Source organism: Pan paniscus, chromosome 9 (genome assembly GCF_029289425.2).
Source record: "Pan paniscus chromosome 9, NHGRI_mPanPan1-v2.0_pri, whole genome shotgun sequence".
In the NCBI taxonomy this organism is placed as follows: Eukaryota; Metazoa; Chordata; class Mammalia; order Primates; family Hominidae; genus Pan; species Pan paniscus.
The window spans coordinates 86,939,445-86,956,879 of record NC_073258.2 but is presented as its reverse complement, the minus strand read 5'-3'; the positions used below and the strand labels follow the sequence as shown (position 1 = coordinate 86,956,879).

The 17,435-nt window shown below is 35.6% G+C and overlaps 1 protein-coding gene across 33 annotated transcripts in view; it reads left to right on the top strand.

Moving 5' to 3' along the window:
* Positions 1–17,435, top strand: part of PICALM (phosphatidylinositol binding clathrin assembly protein) — a 110,966-nt gene that overhangs the window by 32,875 nt on the left and 60,656 nt on the right. For all 33 annotated transcript variants that reach the window (XM_003832972.6, XM_055093823.2, XM_003832971.6 and 30 more), the window contains exons 2-4: positions 4,740–4,882; positions 9,971–10,046; positions 13,898–14,000. In XM_003832972.6, coding sequence (XP_003833020.1) covers positions 4,740–4,882; positions 9,971–10,046; positions 13,898–14,000 — 322 coding nt within the window. The remainder of the gene's footprint in view (positions 1–4,739; positions 4,883–9,970; positions 10,047–13,897; positions 14,001–17,435) is intronic.

Below are 17,435 nucleotides of genomic sequence, written 5' to 3'. Positions count from 1 at the left end.
ATGAACTTTACAGATAAAATTTTAACAGTTACATCTTAATTTGGACCACATTTTATGATCCCTTTCACAAATCATTGGAGTAAGAAATAAGACTGTTCATTTCATTTCCGGGACATTTGACACTTACGACTAGGCAAATTTGCCTGTGTTTAACTTTGATTAGCCTATGTCTAATTTCAACTTGCATAGTTTTGAAATACTTAAAACAATTTTGCTATATGAAAAAAATTTTGCTGATACTTCATATAAAAGTTCCTTATCCTCTGTTTACTATTTTTTGATGAATATGCTTTTTGTTTCTACTCCCACCAAGGAAAAATTACAAAGATTTGATAAGTGAAGCAAAATTTGATTAACCAGTTAATTTGCCTTGCCTTCCACATTAATTTTATCTCCAATTTTCTTTTTTTTTCTTTTTTTTTTCTTTTTGAGGCAGAGTCTCGCTCTGTAGGCCAGGCTGGAGTGCAGTGTCATGATCTCGGCTCACTGCAACCTCTGCCTCCCAGACTCAAGCAATTCTGCTGCCTCAGCCTCCCAAGTAGCTGGGATTACAGGCGTGTGCCACCATGCCCGGCTAATTTTTGTGTTTTTTTTTAGTAGAGACAGGGTTTCACCATGTTGGCCAGGCTGGTCTCGAACTCCTGACCTCAGGTAATCCGCCCGCCTCGGCCTCCGAAAGTGCTGGGATTACAGATGTGAGCCACCGTGCCCAGCCGTATCTCCAGTTTTCTAGATGACTGAATAAATCAATTTTAGGTTGTAAATTTATGAGGGCAGTTGTAAAAAAGAAGTTCTCGTTCAAAATGACCTTTTTGAAAGGGATTACTAAATTTTATATGTATTACTGTGTTTGGCTAAGTGATTGTGGTATGTTGATTTAAAAACAAACAAACAAATACTGGTTTAAGCCAGGCTTCTTTTTTAGAAAATCTTATTCGGGTATCATTGTGGTTTTGATGTAGCCTAGTGAGTTGCTGTTTAGATGGGAACTTGAGAACTCTGCATTCTGATGGCGCAGGCCACTGGCTGGGTTGCCTGACTTGCTGTAGAAGTGAACCCTGAGTGTCCTAATTTAAGTTTCTAAAGTTGATGAACTCTGCCTGGGGAAATCTATATAGGCTGAAGTTGGTGAACTCTGCCTGGTGGGAGAGTTTGTAAAGGCCTACACTAGGAATATGACTGTAAGATTAATGAAACCATTTGGTAACTGCTTAGTTCTAAATTTTTTGTACTTTGTTAAAAAAAAAAAAGACTTCCTCAGAATACAAAAATACTGTTTTGCATTTCACTGTTTTTCTATTGTTTTTGTTTTTAGTTTTCAGTCGAGAACGTGTATTAAATTGGCTAGTTGAGCATTTAGTTGCTGTATGTTTTAATGGATCCTTATCCTTTGCAAAAATTTAATTCTAGTCGTTAATCTGTCACTTAGCTCCTGTGACCTTGCCTGTGTAAATACAGTTAACATCAGCTTTATCTACCTCAGTCATTGTTTGTTGAAAGAGCATATGAAATAATAAAAGTGAGAGCATTTGTGTTTGTATGGTGGGTATTGGTTCCTTCTGCTTTCTCTACATGGAAAAGTGATTGTCATTTCTATGGTAGGCTTATTTTTAGGCCTATTGTCTTCATCCCCTTAAATATTGGAAATCTTTGTAAATTCTCACTCATACCTAAAGCAGAGAACCTATGTGCCATGTGGTACTTGTTTTTTTTTAGTGTGTGTGGGATTCAGAAATTGTTAATAATGAATATTCAAGAAGGTACTTCAGTTTTTATATTATTGAGATAAATAATGAAAAGAAAATATAAGATCTGTCCTCATTTTGCTAACTTATTGGTTGGCAAGGGAAATCGTTACAGTTTTTGCTTTTTAAGAAATAGTGTCTTCTGGATTGAGAGTGGGAAAAGCAGTGACTATTGAGAGTCCCCTGATAAGTGTTACTTTTGTTTGGAACAGTTTACTTTTGGTTAGTCAGAGGTGGGAAGAATATTTTCCTTCCTGACTTGGAGCTCAAACTTGGAAGCATTTTCAGGGTACTATTAAATGAGAAACATTGTACAGATAAAAAATTACTGTATGGAGAAAATGGCTGAGTTAAATACTATGGGAGGTATATACTAATTTTATTCAATATCTTCCCCACCCCACCTGTCATATTTGTATAACTTGGTTTTACATTTGGTCTATTCTGGATTCATAATCTCAGTGTGAATTCTTACTTAATTTTTCCTGTTTTATTATGTGTGAAGAATTTTTTTTAGCTTCTAGAGTTATCCTTCAAAATAACTCCAGTTTTTCTGTGATCAGTACTAAAAGCATACTATAGTTTTTAATAAGCATTATAGTAAAAACCTTTATTTGTTAGATCCCCTTTTAATTTGAAATTTGAAAATTTGCACATGTATTGGGCTCGGCTTTGTTTTTCAACCTCTTGGGAATAGCAGGTTGTACAGATAGTTGTAAGATGTTGATTTAACTTAATGTAAGGACACAATCTTGGATGCTTTTAAAAAAATGTCATGTTAAGAGTACCCATATGCATACCAAAATGAATGTGTCTTAAAAAATATGACTGATCTTTATATTTGAGGCATTATTCTAGGTCTTTGGGGATAGAGTTGAGAACAAAAAAGCCCTGCCCACATGGAACTTAAAAACATTTTAATTGAGAGAGAAAGACATTAAACAAATTGAGTTCAGTGGCAATAAATGCTTTGGAGAGAAATAAGCAGAGTGAGGGGGATAATAAGGGTTTAGAGGTAGGGGAATGCCCAAGGCTTTGTTATTTTGCGTAAATATTCAGGGAAGTTTATCTAATATGGTGACACTTTAGCAAATAGCTATAGGAAGGAAGTGAAGGGAGCAAGCAGCATAGGTATCTAGCAGAAGAGAATTCTAGGCAGGAGGAACAACAGTACCAAACACCTGAGATAAGAGTGCTTGGCATATGGGAGGCATTGCAAAGAAGATGGCAGTGATGCAGTGGGGGGAAGAACAGATCACAAAGGGAATATAGTATGGATATATGTACATATACATACACATATGTTTTATAACATACATAGTACAGTATATATATACACACACACCATGCACCATGCACTATATAGTATTAAATTGTGTGTGTGTTTGTGTGTATAAAGTACTGTCGTTGAAACTGAAGTCTAGTGTAATATGTTCCGTGCCATAGGCCAGTTATAAAGTGCTATGAAGATCTAGAGAAGGCAGAGATTAAATTCCATTTTTTACTCTCAGAAGTTGAAGCATGCATATCCAAGTTGGATTTACTGTTCCATTTTTGTTGCAAATAGTCTGAATTGTGAAAGCTTTGTGTCATTCTGTTGTTCCATGGGCATTCTGTTTTGTTCTTTGTTCTTTAAGCAGTATTGGCCACCGTAGCTGCTTATCTAAAATGCATGTGTTTATCAGATATTAACTTATATAATAATTGGACCTATTAAAGGAAAAATTTTAAGTAAATGTTGGTAGTTACATTGTCATTTCTTGCTATCAAGGCCAAGTTAGATCATTTGAGTTCATATTTAATCATTACACACTGAAGATTAAAAGTGAACAAATTAATGTCATGAATAACTTTTTTCCCTTTATTGTAGTATAGCTGAGACATTTATACATTATATTTTAAAAGTAAAACAACTCATTTCTTGGTTTTCTCCTCTGTTATATCTCTAAATTAGGTTATATTATATTACATTTTTTATCGAGGCAGAGTCTCACTCTGTTGCCCAGGCTGGAGTGCAGTGGTACTATCTCCGCTCACTGCAACCTCCGCCTCCCAGGTTCAAGCAATTGTCCTGCCTCAGCCTCCTGAGTAGCTGGGATTACCCGTGCCCGCCACCAAGCCCAGCTAATGTTTTTGGTATTATTAGTAAAGACGGGGTTTCAGCATATTGGCCAGGCTGGTCTCGAACTCCTGACCTCAGGTGATCCACCCCACCTCAGCTTTCCAAAGTACTGGGATTACAGGGGTGAGCCACCGCACCCAACCTATTTTACATTTTCTTCATTGAGTTTACGAATAATATCTCTTAAACAGATTGTAGGTTACTCTTCTTAAGTTTTATTGAGAATCTTTTTTTCCAGTTTTGTTCTCAGTATTACCTAGTTATCAACTGATCTGAGCTAATTCAGTAGAACAGAGGGGAGAGAAGGAGTATAAATCTTTTGTATGAACAAACAGATCCAACTCAATTACAGACCAGATCTCTGCCCTGTTATCTTCCTGTTGCAAAGACAGCATTCTAGGGTGGATGTTCATAAAGGTAGTTTGATCTTCATTTTGTTCATTCTTCTGTATGGATGATTTCTTTAAATAAGCTTTATTTAAAGAAAAATGTTAAAGTTAATTTTAAAGAGATGAATAATACCAGTATTTTAATGGAAGCTTTTTAAGTAGTAAGGAAATAGATGGTTCCTCAAAACCTTGAAACAATTCATTTTGAGATGACCAAAGTACTTGAGAGAGAATTATACCCTGAGGGAGTTTGATTTATTTTTTGGTATTGTTGATCATTTATGTGATTCTAATTGGTACCCTGCTTCTTAGGTAGATTATGGTAGTCTCAATTGCTCTTAATTGAGAGATTTTTAACAACATCTCCAAACTATCTATTACTGCTCCACTTTGTGTTAAATCTTTTGCCTGTTTGTATGCAAATCTGGTATTAACAATAAAAACCACAGAGGAAATTAATCATTTAAAAATTTTTTATTGCAGACTTAATTCAGTGCACAAATGAGATGAATGTGAACATCCCACAGTTGGCAGACAGTTTATTTGAAAGAACTACTAATAGTAGTTGGGTGGTGGTCTTCAAATCTCTCATTACAACTCATCATTTGATGGTGTATGGAAATGAGGTAAGCAGAATTTTTATTGAACAAGTATACTGATGTGTTGACTTATTGTTAGCTAGCTTCTCTCACTGAAACTTCAGAAACAGCTCCCAGGTACAAAGGTCAAGGTGCCTAGCCAGAAATATAATTATAGACCCTGTAATTTGAGGAAAGATAGCCTGTAAGCCAGAAAGCAAAAAGTGGGTCAGAGCACAGAGGACATCAATAATGGATCAAGAAGCAAAGATTAATGCCTAGAAATGGGTTCCATAAGCATCCCTGGTTTTTGCTGGTCCTGTTTATAGACTATATATTTGTCTATATCCATTTGTTCTTTTATTATAGTCCAGTTAGATTTTTTGTTTGTTTGTTTTGAGACAGGGTCTTGCTTTGTTGCCCAGGCTGAGGTGCAGTGGTACCGTCATAGCTCACTGCTACCTCAAATTCCTGGGCTCAAGGGACCTTCCCACCTCAGCCTCCCATGTAGCTGGGATTACAAGTGTGTGCTACCATGCCTGGCTTATTTTTAAATTTTTTTGTAGAGATGGGGGTCTTTCCATCTTGGCTTAGGCTGGTCTTGAACTTCTGGGCTCAAGTGATCTTCCCACCTTAGCCTCCCAAAGTGCTGGGATTACAGGCATAAGCCATCACACCCAGCTTTAGATTCTTGTCTGATCTCATATAGTTGTTTATGGAAGCACTTTGCCTACTTCAAAGCTGTGATATTTAGGACTAAGATGGCATTTGCTGAGAGGGACTGATTGAAGTGTGCCTTCTTCAGCAGAAAGGTGTGTCTGAAGCCTTTGTTGCCTAAAAGGGTAACAAATAAGATATATATGCTTTTGAAAATCTGTTTTGAGAGAATCATCTTACTTTCCGTGATAGCCTAGCAGCTAATTTTTTGGTTCATTTTCTCAGCTCAATAAACTTATTTGTAAAATTGTATTAACAGGAGCTTTTCAAGAACATCTGAGTAGAACTAGATAAATCTTCATTGGTATGTGCCTTAGAAAAATGCAGCCCGGGAAGATAACCTTCTAGAGATGAGAAAGAACTTTAGTCATTGGTATTAGTTTTCTGAGCATAATGACTTGTTGACATCCATCACGTTGTGTGTTATTTTGGGCTTTTCAGTATTGAAACTATTTTTTGACAACTACCAATATAGCATTATTAAAGTTCAAAATTAAAGCAGGAATTTACCCACAACTTTATTGTTCCAGCACATCTTACTTTTGGCACATTTTGGTCTTCCCTCTAGTTCTTGTCCAAAAGTATTTGTATTTTTTAAATGGCTATAATCATAATGTAGATAAAATATACTTAGCTTTTTATATAATATTACACTATCAGCATCGCCATGTTGTATTTTTTATCATCTTTAGTAACTATGTAATTGATCTTATAGTTCACAATTTTTAAACTATTTTCCTTGCTAGAAATTGAGTTTTCTGATTCATCGTTATACCACCACATTGAGTGATTTTATTTGTAGTTTTTAATTTTTAAAAATGATTTCCCCTAAGTGTTACCTGAAATGTGATTACTAAGTCAACAGACATGACCATTTTTAGGACTTACGTTAGTTGCTTTCTAATTCATTATAACCAGTTTATAGAGCGAATAGAAATGTTTGGCTGTATTAGCTTAAATGTAACTTGAAACATCTTAACTAGGATAATAGTTTTTACTTTTAGCAAGAATATGTTTAGTTAAGATTATGATTATTCTGAAGAATTCCAAGCGTGTATGTACTTTTCTTCTTCTTCTTTATTTATTTGATGTAGTTTATTTTTTAAAAAGAAAAAGCCACAAATACAACCAGCTACACTGCCAGATAAAGTATCAATAATGGCTTTCAGAGGCTGTAAATAAGGTAATTGATAGTACTAGAGGCAAAATGTTAATAAAGACAAAACAGAAAGTTGACAGTCATTTTGTAGATTGACTGACAAGGGGAGAAAGATAGCATTTTAGTGTGTTTTTTTGATAGTGTGTTTTTTGGTAAACTCATGTTTAGCTTCCTGTAGGCAGTTAAAGCAAATTCCATGCTCTGTTCATTTTTTATGCTAGTTTGTACAACCTTCAGGTTTTTATGCTAGTTTGTACAACCTTCAGGTGTTCCCATTGGCAGGTGCCATTAATTTGTTAGAGGCTGTACATAGGATTTCACTATGCTGTGGTGATTGAAATACCATGGAGCGGTGGTTCTCAAAACTGAGTGGGGAAGGGGGATGATTTTTTTTTTCCCTTAGGGGACATTTGTCACAACTGAAGGGGATGCTGCCGGTATCTAGTAGGTAAAGGCCAGGGCTGCTTCAAAACATCTTACAATAATGCACAGAACAGGCTTGGGTGAGGTAGCTCACACCTGTAATCCCAGCAATTTGGGAGGCCAAGGTGGGTGGATCACCTGAGGTCGCAAGTTCGAGACCAGTGTGACCAACATGGTGAAACCCCATCTCTACTAAAAAATACAAAAATTAGCCAAGCGTGGTGGTGCACATATGTAATCCCAGCTACTCAGGAGGCTGAGACAGGAGAATCGCTTAAACCTGGGAAGCGGAGGTTGCAGTGAGCGAGATGACACCTTTGCGTGCCAGCCTGGGCAACGAAGCAAGAGACTCCATCTCAAAAAAAACCCAGAAAATTAAAAACAGTAATGCACAGAGCAGTCTCCAACAACAAAGAATTACCTGATTCAGTGTCAGAGTACTCAGGTTGAGAAACCTGGCCACAGAGAAAAATCTCAAAAGGTAAGGCTGAGTGAGCATTGTGTTATAGACCCTTGACATGAGGCAGGTAGGTACTTTTATACTGTTGTTCACTTACCAACTGGGTTACTTGGGTAAGTCACTTCTGGAGCTTCCTCAATAATATGATAGTACCTTCATGGTAAATAGAATTGACCAAGGCTCTTTAGTATGACAAGTTATAGGTGATTAATACATGAAAATGTAGAGTTAAAAATTTGTAGATGAAATTAGAAAAGAGAAGGACCAAGCATGGATTTATTATAAAGTATTTAATACCATTTTGGGTAAAATAATCTGAAATATGTTCTTTAAATATTTTGTTATGAAAAGTTTCTAATATACACAATAGTAGAGTGAATGGCATAACAAATGCTTATGTACCTAATCACCCACCTTCCACATTGCCATTCTTTAAATGAAGGTTTAGGATAATCCATTTCAGGTTACCGCTTATGACCCAAAATGGGAACCTGTGAAGCCTTATTACTTGCCAGAGTGTTGGCATGGTGCTCAATTTAATACCATTTTGAATATCATTAGGATGCTGTTGAAAACAAAATCAAAACTTGATTAAAGCCATATATGTCTTTACAGCTAAATATAATGAACGTAGAAAGGACTAATAAAATGAAAAGGAAAATTTAGATTTATTATCTCTAAAATCATGAATGAAATGGCCTGGTAGACGAAATTATTTACATTAATTTAGAATGCAGAGGTAAAGAAGAGTCTTATCAAAATCTATTAAAATCATAGTCTAATATTGTCTTACGATATTTTTATAACTTTTTGAAACACTATTTTAGGATAATTGTGAAATATGAGTCTTCAGTTTACACATTGATTTTCAAAATCCTGGTTTGTTAGTTTGGGGTGATCTCAGTTGTACAAGTCTAATTTGGGGGCCGGGCACAGTTTCTCATACCTATAATCCTGAGAGTTTGGGGGGCCAAGGTGGGAGGATTGCTTGAGCCCAAGAGTTCCAGACCAGCCTAGGCAATGTAGTAAGACGTTGTCTCTACAAAAAATTTTTTTTAAAATGTGAGCTGGACATGCCTGTAGTCCCAGCTACTTGGGGGCGAGGGTGAGGGGTGGATGGTGGGTGGTGCTTCATACTGAGATGGGAGGATTGCTTGAGAGCAGGAGGGTGGAAAGCTGTGATCACACCACTGTACTCCAGCCTGGATGACAGAGCGAGACCCTGTCTCAAAAAAAAAAAAAAAATACTGATTTCGGAGGTGATGGTGTACATCCTAGTTGATTGTTAGCCTCTACATGCATTTAAAAAAAAATGAAGAAGAAAGTAAAGTAATCCTAAGAAGTGAAGTTGAAAGGCATTTCTTTAGCTATTTAGAGGCTGTATGTGAAGGAGACTAAGGTTATGTACTATGGTAAGCACTTCAGAGACCATTTTGGCAATATTGAGAAGATGAGCTTTTACATATGTGCTGGCCTAATAATTCATCCCTAGGTATATATCCTGAAAAACTCATATACTCATATACTTATGCACGGAGACCATGAAGAAATATGTCAATACAACTTTGTTAATAATAGCGAAAATTAGAAAGTATATCCGTAATAAATGAACGGATTTATGATGATGTATTCATTGGAATATTAGAACATCATTTAAAATGAAATGTTAAGTGGGACAATTCTTAGGGAAAAGTTGAGTTAAAACACATTGCAAAGAGTAAGTACACTATGATACTTGTGTAAATTTAAAATAGAAAACACTTGGATAGTTTATAGATACTTGTATGTCTAGTAAAATGGTGAAAACCTGTGTGAAAGTAACGTATACCTGTTTCAGAAAAGTACTCACCTCTGAAGAGGGAGGGAAGGGAGATTGAAGGTGTGGTTCTTCAATGGAGGCTATAATGTTTTGATTCTATGTAAGATGTGAAGTGAACATGTGAATTTGTTTAATCTGGACAGTGGGTAAGAGGATCTCTATTGCTTTCTTATATGTTTAGAAGTATTTTTTTTTTAAAGCCAAAACTTTGGTATACCAGACGGCTGTTTAAAATACAGATACCACCTAAAAATGATTAGCTATAGTTTTAGTATGCTGTAATAAAACCAAAACTACTGGTTCCACTGCCTATTTGCTTTTATTGTTTTGACTTAATACTATATCTGTGGGCATTAGGCTTTAATAAATTCTCGCATGCTAGTGAAAAATATGTATTATGTTTTTAGGTTTGGTAACTAGTTAATGGAAAGAGTGAGGATGAGAAATTTAAACTAGATAAGCCTAATGGAATGTGTTAACCATAACTTTTCCTCCTAATTTTCGAATTAGAGTTGGTGAGATGGCAGTACCTTAATATGATGTAATTTTTTTTTCCAGCGTTTTATTCAGTATTTGGCTTCAAGAAACACGTTGTTTAACTTAAGCAATTTTTTGGATAAAAGTGGATTGCAAGGTAAAGATAACTTTTACATTATAGAAAATCAAAAGAATGACACCCACATGATGATTACTCCAGAGTAGAACTCTGTCTTTTAGAACATGTGCTACTTTAAACCTTATATTTTAGTGAAGGTTGTAGGAAAGAAAAAACTGTCTTTTAATTTGAAGATTAATAATAATTTTCCTACCAGATACTCAGAGCTCTCTGAGACGGAGTACAGAGTAGTTATTTGAGAGCATGAATTCTGGAGCTGGACTGTCTAGGTTTGAATCTCATCTTTGCTGCCTACCAGCTATATGAACTTGGGCAGGTTACTTCACCTCTGCATCAGTAGAATCGAGTAATAGTGATAGTACCTACCCAATAAGATTGTCATGAGACTTAACCTAGTTAATTACTACAAAGTGCTTAGAACAGTGCCTGGCACACAAGACATGCTATGTAAGGCTGGGTACGGTGGCTCATGCCTGTTATTGCAGCACTTTGGGAGGCTGAGGCGGGTGGGTCACTTGAGGTCGAGTGTTCGAGACCAGCCTGGCCAACATGGTGAAACCCCGTCTCTACTAAAAATACAAAAATTAGCTGGGATTGGTGGTGCACACCTCTAATCCCAGCTACTCAGGAGGCTGAGGCAGGAGAATCGCTTGAACCCAGGAGGCGAAGGTGGCAGTGAGCCAAGATCATGCCACTGCACTCCAGCCTGGGTGACAAAGCTAGACTCTTGTCTCAAAAAAACAAACAAAAAAAGAAATGCTATGTAAATATTTGCTTTCATTGTTATTATATTATGTTTCATTCCAAGAAATGTAGTTGGAATATTACATGTTTTAGTAGCTAAAGTGGATATAATTTGTTGAGATGAATTGTTCCTTCATATTCATAGCTATTTTCTTATTTATGTTTTTTTGAGACGAAGTCTCGTTCTGTCACCAGGCTGGAGTGCAGTGGCATGATCTTGGCTCACTGCAACCTCCGCCTCCCGGGTTCAAGCGATTCTCCTGCCTCAGCCTCCTGAGTAGCTGGGACTACCCGCGCATGTCACCACGCCCAGCTAATTTGTGTATCTTTAGTAGAGATGGGGTTTCACCATGTTGGCCAGGATGGTCTCCATCTCTTGACCTCATGATCTGCTTGCCTCGGCCTCCCAAAGTGCTGGGATTACAGGCGTGAGCCACCGCACCCGGCCTGCTGTTTTTTATTTAGTAACTTGAAATGGACATAATGTGGTTATAGCTGTCCATGCACATTGTCTTAATGGGATCTGTTTTACTTAGTTCTGTAACTAGGCTGTTAGCATTATAGAATGTTAGCTTTAGGGAGAACCTCATAAAGGATATGCCAAATGAATTGGGAATATTCAACAGTGAGGCTCAATCAGGGAAATGTCTTTAGAGAAGGTGAGATTTGTGCTGGGCTTCAAGAGAAGGATGAGAAGATGAGTTGGCTTAAGCACAGGTACAATAATACATGGATGTGAAAGTAAGGACAGATACACAGATGTATATGGATGTGAAAGTCGTTCACATGGATATGACTATTTAAGATTTACAGAGCAAACGAATGTGAATAGAATATATATGAATTGTGTATTTGAGAACATGTAGTGGCAGATAGCCCTCAAGAAGCTGTTCAGAGCCAAAATCAAGCACAAAAATTTTTTATAGAGTTGGAATTTTATAATGCAGTAGAGAGAGGAGGGGAGAGGGAATTATGTGTTACCAGGAAAGCATCATAGCTTAGTCAAGTTAGATCAGAGTAAACCAAATCTTGAAGATGCTGAGACTGTTTCAGTTGTTCTGGTTATCTAGTGTAGAGTTAATCAGGGCCTGAACTGTGGTTCTTCCGGAGGTGTAAAAAAAAAAAAAAAGATCAGGGGAATTTTTTTTTTTTTAATGTGACTGGCTGTATTTGAGTTTGGAGGTGTTCAGTCCAATACTTGTTTCCCTTTGGTAGGTGCAGGTATTGCTTAAAAAGAATTTAATACCCTATCTTCCAGACATTCTAGAAGACCAGTAATCTATATGTAGGACCCATTGTTACAAAATGCATTATATTTTAACAAGAGTTACGGCGCTCTAACTTAAGGAAAAAAAATTAAAACAGTAGACCCCCTCTCTTGAAAAAAAAATGTTTTTTTTCTTTGAGACAGGATCTGGTTCTGTTGCTGAGGCTGGAGTAAAAGAGACCGGGGCTTGCTCTGTCACCTAGGCTGGGTGCAGTGGTATGATCGTAGCTCACTGCAGCCTCGAACTCCTGGCTCAAGCAGTCCTCCCGTCAGCCTCCTGAGCAGCTGGGATTACAGATGTGCACCACCACGCCTGGCTAATTTTTTTATTCTTAAATATTTTGTAGAGATGGGCTCTTGCTCTGTTGACCAGGTTGGTCTTGAACTCTTGGTCTAAAGCGATCCTCCTAAGCCTCCCAAAGTGCTGGGATTACAGGCATGAGCCACCACACCTGGCCTCTTTTTGAAATCTTAAACAGAAGCCAGATATATATTATAGATAAAAATGGAGTGTCTCTATTTTCAGGGGCATGGAAGAAACTGCCTACTCATCCTTTAATTTTCACTTCCTCCCTCATTCAGTTCATTTTAACTTTAAAAGTCCATGGAAAACAAGATGCAGAGCAGTGCTCTAGGCAGAGTTTATGCATATATCCAAGTAGGTTTTTTGTGTCTTATTAGCGACTGATTTATCATTTTCTTAAGATGGAAATTAAGCAATTCTAGTGGTAAGATTTTAATAATTTCACTCTTTTTATGTAGAGGAGAGGTTGAGCCTTGAAGGATGAGAGGTGTTTACCGTCTTAGGATGGGGTATAGTAGATAGAACCATATGAACCGAAGAGCTGAGGAATGTGAGCATGTAACACCTGACATGTACAGTAGTAGGTATGAAGTCATATGGGAGCAGTATTTTTTTTTCTATTTTGTTCACTGATTTTTCTCCACTGGTACTTAATAGGCACTCAATAAATATTTTGCTAAATAAATGAACTGGTGATGTTGAAATCCAGTTAGTTTACATTTTGGTTGGTTTTGGTATTGTCTTTTAAAGGTAGCAAAGACCAAGTAATTAAATTTGTTAGATGAATATGAGATAAAATAAAATGGGTTCACTTTTCAATGAGGAGCAAAAATTTATAGACTTCCTTGAGCCAGGTAATAACTAAAACACAAAGTTTTTGGTGTTTTTAGAAAATAATATTGATTAGATTTTATGTTGCTGAAGTTTTCAAGTCAAGGTCATGATGAAACAAAATCTTAGAATGATTTATGTATTCATTTAGAAAGTTTCATTGAAAACATTCATATAATTGTTTTTGTTACACCCTGAACTTGCATATTGCCATTTCTTATATTACACAGTAATTTTTTATACTTTTTATAAGGTTGGCACATACAAGTTATGGTTCTAAATACAGCTAAAGATTTTAGGAGTATAAAAATTATATAAAGTTGCTTGATTTGAGGAATGGGATTGTGGTTCCATAGGATGTTAAATTTGAGTTGTGAGATTATCAAGTTGTGTAAAAGAACATGTTTTTCTAATTCCTGCTGAATAAAGAATAGGAATATTGAGAGAAACAAAAGAAACTTCTTATTTTAGTGAAGTTCTAAGGGAAGAGGTTTTTTTTTAAAACTACATAGGACTTATCTGATTTAAATATGAAGCCTTAAGAGAATTTAATGGTAATGTTATTAATTAGTTACTTAATTTACATACTAAATTGAATTGGGATATCAAGACATTATAGCCATTGGATGCAATGAGTTGTTTTTCTAGGCATATTGGGATTTTTAGTCATTTATAAAAACTTGTCTCTTTCTTTGTTTTGTTTTTGTTTTTGTTTTTTTACAGGATATGACATGTCTACATTTATTAGGCGGTATAGTAGATATTTAAATGAGAAAGCAGTTTCATACAGACAAGTTGCATTTGATTTCACAAAAGTGAAGAGAGGGTGAGTTAAGCTTTTTTTGACATCTAATTGATTTGAATTTTTAAAAATGTAAAACATAGGAGTTACTAGATTATGAATTACGAAATTTTAGCCAGTTTTAAAAGATGAGCCTCATTTTTCTTTGATGAGGTATATCAAGTACTTTTTGTGGTAGGATTTGTTTTTAAGTTCTTTTTATAGCACCTTTATTGAGATATCATTCACATAACAAAATTTATCATTTTAAAGTGTGTAATTCATTGGTTTTTAGTGTATTTACAAAGTTGTCCAACATCACCACTAATTTCAGAACATTTTTATCACCTCCACAAAGAAACTCTATACCTATTAGCATTCATTTCCTATTCCCTCTTCCCCTAGATCCTGGCAACCATGAATCTACTTTCTGTGTCTCTGGGCTTGTCTATTCTGAACATTTCATATAAATGAAATTATACAATATATGACCTTTGTGTAGCATGATATATCCAAGTTGTAGCATCCATGTTATTTCATATATCAGTATTTTATTCCTTTTTCTAGCCAAATCATATTTTACTTTATGGACATATACTGCATTTTGTTTATCTGTTCATAAGGTGATGGCCACTTGAATAGTTTCTACTTTTGCCTATTAGGAATAATGGTGCTGTGAACATTAGATTTTATGTGGATTATCTTTTTAATTCTCTTCGGTGTATACCTAGAAGTGGAATTGCTGTGTCATATGGTAACTCCTATGTTTGTCATTTTGAGGAACTGCCAAATCATTTTTCAAAGCAGTTGAATCACTTTACGTTCCCACCAGCAATGTATGGCACTTTCAGTTTCTCCCTATTCTTGCCATACTTGTTATTTTCTGGGTTTTTTTTTTTTTTTTGCCTTTTTTTTTTTTTTTTTTAATGGTAGCCATCCTAGTGGGTGTGAACTGGTGTCTAGTGATTTTTAGTTTGCATTTCCCTGATGGCTAATGATATTGAGCATTTTTTTTGAGCTGTTGACCATTTGCATATCGTCTTTTGAAAAAATGCCTCTTCAAACCCTTTGCCCTGTTTTTATTTTTTATTTTCACTTTTTGAGACAGTGGCACAATCCCAGCTCACTGCAGTGTTGACCTCCTGTGCTCAAGCAATTTTTCCCCCTCAGCCTGTTGAGTAGCTGGGAACACAGGCATGCAACACTATGCTCAGTTAATTTTTTAAAAATTTTTCATACAAATGAGTTCTCACTATGTTGCCCAGGCTGGTCTTGAACTCCTGGGCTCAAGCAGTCTTCCCATTTTGGCCTCCCACAGTGTTGAGATTATAGGCCTGAGCTACTGACCTGGCCTTTTGCTCATTTTTAAATTGGGTTACTTGCCCTTTTTATTGTTAAGTTGCAAGAATTTAAAAAAATATGTTCTGGACACCAGTTTCTTATCGCATAAATAATTTGCAAATATTTTTCTCCCATGGCTTGTCTTTTCAGTTTCTTGTTGGTGTTTTTTGAAGAACAAACATTTTTAATTAATCAAGTGTATCTTTTTTTTCCTTTGGTTGCTTGTACTTTTGTAATCATGTCTAAGAAATCATTGTTTAATCCAAGGTCACAAAGATTTACTCCTACTTTTTATTCTAAGAATCTTGTATTTTTTGCCCATATAGTTAGGTTCTTATCTATTTGGAATTAACTTTTGTATATGGTGTGAGAGGTGAGTCCAAATTTATTCTTTTGTATGTGGATATCTAGTTATCCCAGCAACATTTTGTGAAATTATTCTTCTTTCCCCATTGGATAGTCTTAGCACCTTGTTGAAGGTGAGTTGACCATAAATGTAAAGGTTTATTTCTGGACTTGCAGTTCTGTTCTGTTGATCTGTATGTATATCTTCATGCCAGTACCACATTGTCTTGATTACTGTTGCTTTGCAGTGTGTTTTAAAATTAGAACGTGTGAGTCTTCCAATTCTATTCTTTTTTTTTTTTTTTTTCCCAAGATTGTTTTAGCTGTTCTGGGCCCCTTGCATTCCCATGTGAATTTCAGGATCAGCTTTTTGATTTCTGCAGAAAAGATAGCTGGGATTTTGTGGGGGATTGCATTGAATCTATAGATCAGTTTGGGGAGTATTATCTTCTTAATGATTAAATTTCTAGTCTATGAACAAGAGATGTCTTTCTGTTTATTTGGATCTTTTTTCATTTCTTTCAGTGCTGTTTTGTATTTAAGCTTTCTTTTAATCTTAAATGCAGAAGATGCATTTAATTTTTGCTGCACCCTAAATAACAATCATCTTAGTACATGATCCAGTCACATGAATGATATAGTCAGTGCTTCTATAACTGATAACACCTGATATGCAGATTTTTTTTCCTAGGATATAGGATGAGGGCTCAGGAGAAAGCCACTGAAGACATTCTTAGCAGCAGCGATGACCCTTGTAGCTATGAAGACCTGTCTTGAAGGGAATCTGGCATGTACAGAAATAGTCTGGTGAATGCCTTCCTGAGCCACTCTGCTGCTCAGTGATCCCAAAGGTCTAAGCAATTGATGTGTTCCTTTAGATTGTTCTATTGAAATTTTAAATTAATGGACTGAAGTGAAAAATTTAATTAAAATATAGAGGTAACCTCTTAGTTATGCAAGAAAATTTAAAGCTGAATTTAAATGTTCTATGCTGCCATTCCAAATCCATCAGGAGGTGATTATTTTGGAATATACCTAAAGTAAATTCTACAGATTTTGTTTCATATATTTAAGCACTTTGTAGAAGATTATGGTGGAGAACTTTTTTAGAAGTCTGATTTTTAACCTCTGTATCCTGTCCAATGATATTTCACTGTAAAGTGTCTTCAGTGAAGTTGATCTTCAGTGTATTTACAGATTTCAGAATAATAGATTTTTAAAATGGTAACTTTTGTTCTAATTTGAAGGGCCAGTCTTGAGAATAGTTGGTGAATTTTTTTATTTAATAGAGCAGTCTTTTTTAATTGGAGGAAAATAGCTCCTGATTAAGTACAATAAAATTAGTATTGACTTAGTTGAATCAAGGAGGAGCCATAATTGAGTGGGGACCAAGAAGAAGTGCAAAAGTGGCATTATACACACACATATACACATGTCAGACTGTATAAATACAAAAGAAAAAAATCAGGAATATCAGGTATAAATTGAGGACATGACAGCAATTGAAATTATTATATCATGGCAAAAACCTCAGTAGGCTATACCTTTTGGAGAGGACTCTCATTATAAGTAGTAAAGTTTGATTTATTACGGTTTTTTTATGTTTACAAAAGTAATAAAATTTAAGAAAAATACCATCCTAATCCATAGAAAATGTTAACATTTTAGTGTGTCTAACCTTTTCTGTGTGTGTAAATAGAAATATGTATATGAAGGCACATAGAAAATTACATAAAAATTGGATCAGATTCTTTGAAGGCTGCTTTTCTTCCCCTCCTGTGTATTTTGGACATT